Source organism: Monodelphis domestica, chromosome 2 (genome assembly GCF_027887165.1).
Source record: "Monodelphis domestica isolate mMonDom1 chromosome 2, mMonDom1.pri, whole genome shotgun sequence".
NCBI lineage: Eukaryota > Metazoa > Chordata > Mammalia > Didelphimorphia > Didelphidae > Monodelphis > Monodelphis domestica.
Genome location: NC_077228.1, coordinates 486,151,338 through 486,158,028, shown reverse-complemented (window position 1 = coordinate 486,158,028; position 6,691 = coordinate 486,151,338). Strand labels below are relative to the sequence as shown.

At 41.2% G+C, this 6,691-nt stretch overlaps 1 protein-coding gene across 1 annotated transcript; it reads right to left on the bottom strand.

Annotated features, from left to right (window-relative positions):
- Positions 1 to 330: 330 nt before the first annotated feature.
- TSHB (thyroid stimulating hormone subunit beta) lies at positions 331 to 5,052 on the bottom strand. Its single transcript, NM_001032974.1, is given in 2 exon segments — positions 331 to 684; positions 4,889 to 5,052. Coding segments are annotated over 2 exon segments (417 nt in total). The 5' UTR covers positions 5,051 to 5,052; the 3' UTR covers positions 331 to 429.
- Positions 5,053 to 6,691: the final 1,639 nt, after the last annotated feature.

Genomic DNA, 6,691 nt, shown 5'->3' with positions numbered 1-6,691 from the left:
CTGTCTATCATCTACTTATCATCTATCTATCTATATATTTGTCAAGTAATGCCTTTTTTAACAGGGAAAGGAAAAAGAGAGAGGGAGTTACGTAAGTATTTTAAGGTAACAAACTAACATGAAGTAATTAATTAACTTTTTTAAATGTTTTAAGATCAAATGGGATAATATCTGTAAAGCATTTAGCAGAATGCCTGGCACAGAGTAGGAGCTTAATAAATGCTTATTCTATCCCCCCTCCTTCAAGAACCTTCTAAGCTCCTTTTTATGCTTCTGCATGCTTGACGGGGGGGGGGGGGCAGTGAAATAGAAAGTCATACACAATCGTTATGAAATTTGGAATCATTTTAATCATCAAGTGTTCTAAGTTAGGTTGGGTTTGCTGTAATGGTGTAAATATTTAATGATGGATGGAGGATCACACAGCTTTCAAACCGGAAATCCCACCAAATAGGGCTTCTGGGGTTTCGTACAGTAGTTTGTCGTGACGCTCTCGTGTATGCAATCGATGTAGTCTGTGTTACATTTGCCACACCTGCAGCTCACAGCCACAGGGTAGGAGACGTAGGGGATGACATGGGGAGGGCAGCCTGGCATCACCACTGTCCTGTAGATGATGTCTCTATATGTGCACACATCCTGGGAGAGAGCGCTTTTGGGGAGGAACAGCTTACCATTGCTGTCCTGAGGAGAGAAGAGAGAGGTGAGCATCCCTTGACATCAGTTTTACAAATAGGGAATAATGGTGAGAGCAAATTGAAAATAAGATAATAATAATAATAGCCAACATTTATATAGCACATATGTTGTGCCAGGTGTGAACTTTAGATTACTCCACCCTGCTTAGTCTAACAAAATCAGGAATGTCTTCACCCCTACTCAAGGATTAAGTATCTAGGAGGATGGCCTATGATAGACATGTGTTAACAAATGACAAATCAGAAACAGCTGACAGACCCCTGGACTATCATAAGTCAAGCTTAAGCTACCATTGGTACATGTGAGATGCAGGAAAGTGATGTAAAAACGGTCTATGTATTTCGTGTCACTTCCTCTCTCCAGCCTCTTGAGGCAGAGAGGTGGCTGATGGTAGCGTGCTGAGCCTTTTGGCCTCTTGGTGTGGCAGCGGCTATTGTCCGGTTTAGCAGTGAGTTTTCCTTGATACCATACTAGAGGAAGATTAGTGAGGCATCTCTCTGAGCTCTCTTGGAGTTTAGGCTGATTTTTCCTTCTTTACCTTCTCTTAGAAGCCTCTAATATTCTTCAGAAACCTTGTGGAGGAGGACTTTGAACTCTCCCTGGCACAGGCCAGGCAGATGAAATTCTATACCTTTTCCCTCTCTCTTCTCCTTGATTTCTTCCCTCTATATTGATTAAACCATCATAGATTTCCAAACTGATTTGAGTATTTTATTTGGGATATCCCCTGGAGACTAAAAATCAAACTTAGATTAGGTCATGAACCTAAATGATCCTTATACAAATACTTTACATCTCATTTGCTCTTCACAACAACTCTAGGAAGGAGATGCTATTATTATCCCAGTTTTTTAATTAAGAAAACTTAGGTTCACACAGCTAGTTAATATTAGAAGCCATATAAGAGCTAATATATCTTCATGACTTTTTTTTTAAACCTTTACCTTCCATCTTGGAATCAATATCAGTTCCAAGATTGGTAAGGGCTAGGCAATGGGGGTCAAGTGACTTGCCCAGGGTTACATAGCTGGGAAATGTCTGAGGCCAGATTTGAACCTAGGACCTCCCATCTCTAGGCCTGGCTCTCAAACCATTGAGCAACCCAGCTTCCCCCTCTTCATGACTTTCTGATTCAATCCACTGCACCACCAAGCAACCTCTAAATAGGAAGAAGCCAAAGATCTTTCCTTTATACCATAGAATGGTTCATATCTCATATTCTGGAATATATTCCTCAAAACCTTCTGCCTCCCCAGCTTTTTTTAACCCTTATATTCTTAATGCCACTTCTTTTTCTCTTTTTTTCTAAAAACCCTTACTTTATGTCTCAGAATTAATATTAAGTACCAAGGCCAAGTAGTGAAAGTTAGGCAATTAGGGTTAAGTGACTTCCCAGCATCACACAGTATTTGGCAATGATGGGGAACCTTTTAGAGCCTATATGTCATGCCCCACCTCCTCCCCCCAGACTAAGTGCTGTGCCCTTCCCACCACCTTACCCCACACAAGGAAGGGAGAAAGTGCTCCCATTAGGCTGCTGGGCAGAGGGGCAGATGAAGTGAGGAATGTCCTCAGTGAATGTAGAGATGGGGAGAGGAGTGGCCTGAACACTCCACTCCCCTCCAGCTCTGCCACCTGTGAGCTGCCCACATTACCCCCGTGTACTCCCATGGACTGCTGGGCAGATGTATGGATGATGTGAAAAAATGTCAGGCATGGTGGAGAGGGGGAAGGGAACAGATCCTCCTGAGTCCCTCTCCTTTCTAGCAATGAATTCTTCCATGGGGTAGACACATGCCCATAGAAAGCATTCATTTTGCCATCTTTGGCACATCTGCCATAGGTTCACCATCACAGATATATGGCAAAGGCAGGACTTGAAACTAGATCTTTCAGTCACTAAAGACCTAATTAAGACCCAATTAACACAGAAATTCAACTTCACCATGTTGTAGAATGGAGAGAGCACTGCAGTAGGAATGATAAGATCTGGGTTTAACGCACTTCATCCAGGATTTATGTTCCTAACTATGATAAACACCATGTTGGGTACAGAGGCAGGCGATGGGGATGCAAACCCCCAAATAAAGCCTTACTTGTCATCTTCAAGTTTATAGTATCCTTGGAGCTCAGGCAGAATGGTTTATAAAATTTGGCCTTGCACACTTCCTGGCTGTGTAACCCTGGACAAGTCATTTTACTCCATTTGCTTGCCCTTCTGTCTTAGAGTTATTACTAAGATAGAAAAGTAAATAAAAATTTTTAAAATAAAATTGATACCAACAAATGTGATGGAATACAAGGCAATTTGAGAAAGGAGAGAGCTAGGGTCCTAGGATCAATTAACTATGTGACATTTCAACAAATCCACTATTCCAGGGTGCCCACCACCACCATCAACACATCAAGTCATATATGAAAAATGAGGGTTAAGAATTGGGGAGGCCACTAAACAAGGTTAAAAAACCTAAAGGAGACCCCAACCTATTGCATTAACTCCTAATTATTATTAACTCCCTGTGGACTATTTCTGGGGGGACATGGATAAGAGTTGTATTAGAAAAGAAGACTGGGAAATACACGCACCAGTTGGATCATAGATTCATATAAGAAATTAGAGAAGGCCTGGTTTATGGCATTATCCACACTCAACACATCCTTTTCAAAACTACAAGAAAGGGGGCAGCTGGGTCACACGGTGGATAAAGTTCCAAGCCTAGAGTCAGGAGGACCCGAGTTCAAATCTACAGACCCTGGGCAAGTCATTTAATCTTATTTGCCTAGCAAATCTGTTTTAGAGTTGTTACTAAGATAAAAAGTAAGGGTTTTTTTGTTTTGGGTTTTTTTTTTAAGACTACAAGAAAGAGTAATCAGTTTGAGAACCTGGTTTCAAATCTTGGCTCTGCTACTTATTCTCTGGACCTCAGTTTGTCATCAGTAGAATGGAGGGGACTAAATGAAACAATCTCGTTAAGGTCCTTTCTAGTCCCAAATGCTATAAAGTTCATTTAAAGAGTAAAAAGAAAAACATTGTGAAAGTATAGAATCTCAGTAGAGCTAGAAGGGATGGTGAAAGTTCCCAGTTTAATTCAATTTTATATTTGAGGAAGCCAAGGTTCAAATGAATGAAGTCACATACCCAAGTCACACAGAGTTAGTAATTAGTCAGTTGTGATACCAATAGGCAGGTGACACCTAGTATAAAATGAGCAATACATGCATTCATGATTGCAGGGCTGGCAGTTAGGTAGTATATAGAGTGCCAAGTCTGGAGACAGAGGACCTGGGATCAAATCTGGCTTCAAATCCTTCCTAGCTGTGGGTCTCGGCAAGTCACTTAACCTCGATTGCCTAGCTCTTGCCATTCTTCTGTCTTAGAATTAACACTCAAACAAAATGTAAGGGTTTTTTAAATGTGCCTATTGCGGGGCATCTGGGTAGCTCAGTGGATTGAGAGCCAGGCCTAGAGATGGGAAGTCCTGGGTTCAAATCTGGTCTCAGACACTTACCAGCTGTGTGACCCTGGGCAAGTCATTTAACCCTCATTGCCTAGCCCTTGCCACTCTTCTGCCTTGGAACCAATACACAGTATTGACTCCAAGAGGGAAGGTAAGGGTTTAAAAAATGCACCTATTGTCTTGATCATTAATACATGTAAAATTCAGAGGAATTGCTTGTCCACTATGGGGGGAGGGCAGGGAAAGAATGGAAAAATATTCTAAATTAATTAAATAAATTTTTTTAAAATAAAAATGTTCCCATTATTGTACTGAACTATGATCACCAACAGCCACATGTACATCTCCTTTTAGGCATCTCCTGAAAGCATTTCTTTCCCCTAAGCCCCCTTCCAAACTAGAATGAATTCTGAAAAGGTGTTGGTTTCTACTAAAATGTAACATAGGTAAAAACGATAATATGATAGAGCTTTGGTTCCTTTTTTCTCTCTAAAAGCAGTCCACTCAGAGGGCTGGGTGGCTCAGTGGGACTGAGAGCCAGGCTCAGAAACAGGAGGTCCTGGGTTCAAATTTGACCTGAGACATTTCCTAGTTGTGTGACCCTGGGCAAGTCACTTGACTCCCATTGCCTAGCCCTTACTGCTCTTCTGCCTTAGAACCAATGCACAGTACTGATTCTAAGATGGAAGGTAAGGATTAAAATAATAATAATAATAAAAATTCCAGCATACCCGAGTCATGCAGTATCCAGCACAGATGGTGGTATTGATGGTAAGGCAGTAGGCACACTCTCTCCTTTCAATGTGCATGGTGTATCCAGTGGGAACACAAAGAGACATTGTTTGTCCAAATGCAAGGCCAAAAAGTAGAGACATCAGGAAAGTAGCAGTCATGCTAAAGGCCAAGACAAGATTGATAAAATGAACCCATTACATGGATTGTCAGCTATATACAGAAGCTCGCTGCATTGACAGAAAGATTCACCATTAAGATCAAAAATAAATTACTTGGTTTGGCATTTAAAGCTCTTCAATCTCTATTCTCCATCCCACCTTTTAAGCCTATTTACACACTGTTGTCCAGCCACATCTGATTCTTCTTGACCCCATTTGGGGTTTTCTTGCAAAGATACTGGAGTGGTTCACCATTTTCTTCTCTAGCTCATTTTACAGATGAGGAAACTGAGCAAAGAGGGTTAAATGACCTGCTCAGGGTCACACAGATAGCAAGTGCCTAGGCATCAGAGGTGAACTCAAGAAGATGACTCTTCCTGACTCTAAGCTGCCCAGCACTCTGTCTACTGTGCCTCCCAGCTGTCCTCACCTGGAGTAGCAAATGGCAAACCACTGGAAAACAAGATTTTCCAGCAAGATCGGTCAGTCAACAAAAGGAATTTTCCCATAATCTCTCCACTAACCAGAAAATTAATTTCACCAGAATGCCTCGGGCCCCAGACAATTTATTAACTCAGGTGTTGATCTGTTCAAATAATATAACAAGTCTTTATTCTCCAGCACTCAGCCATAATTCTTCCCAAACATAACACATCTTTCCATAATCCTGCGGGAAGGGTAAAGGATATGGGCAAACGAGCTGGATTTACACGATATAAAATCATCCTGAGAGCATGGACCGTTTCTCTTTTTGTCTGTGTATCCCCAGTGCCTAGTAGAGTGCTTGGCATGGAATTTGGTACTTAATAAATGCTGGCTAACATAATGATTGGAAGGGGAGAAAGAGCCTTAAAATTCATTCCAGAGCAAACTTCCCCCAACTTTTTGATAGGGCTGCTTCATTATGGTGTAGTGGAAAGAGAAGTGACCTGGGAGTTGGGATGCTATATCTCTGATATTTAGTAGTCATATGACCTTGGATAAATCACTGAACTTTGCTGGTACTCAATGTCCTCATCTATAAAATGGGGAGATGGAACTAGATGGTCTCTGAAAGTCTCTTCTAAATCTCATCACAGGAAAAATAAGATGGACTCAGAAGCAGGTGACATAGGTTTGAATACAAACTCTGATACTAACTAGATATGTCCACCATCAATCATGCAAACTATCTGGAGTCCAGTTTCCCCATTTGTAATATGGGGATAGTAGCACATCATGTCACAGGATTGTTGCAAGGAAAGCATTTTGTTAACCTTAAAGCACCATATAAATATGGACTATTGCTCAGTGGAAAGAGAGCCAAGCCCATAGAGAAAGGAGGTCCTGGTTCCAAATCTGACCTCAGACACTTCTGGCTGTGTGATCTTGGGCAGGTCATTTAATCCCAACTGCCTAGCCCATTTTTCTGCCTTGAAATTAATATTTAGTGTCAATTCTAAGGCAGAAAATAAGGATGTCCTTTTTAACATGGAGTATCATTCTTATTCTCTATCAAATAAGAGGTGAGTGAAAAGAGGACCATTCTCATAGTCAGGAAGATCTGGGTTCAAATGTTAACCTCTGGCACATGGTCATAGAAGCAGTAAAGGGACACAGACCTTGTTATACAGAGGCCATTTTTAAAAAAATTCTAGTTCA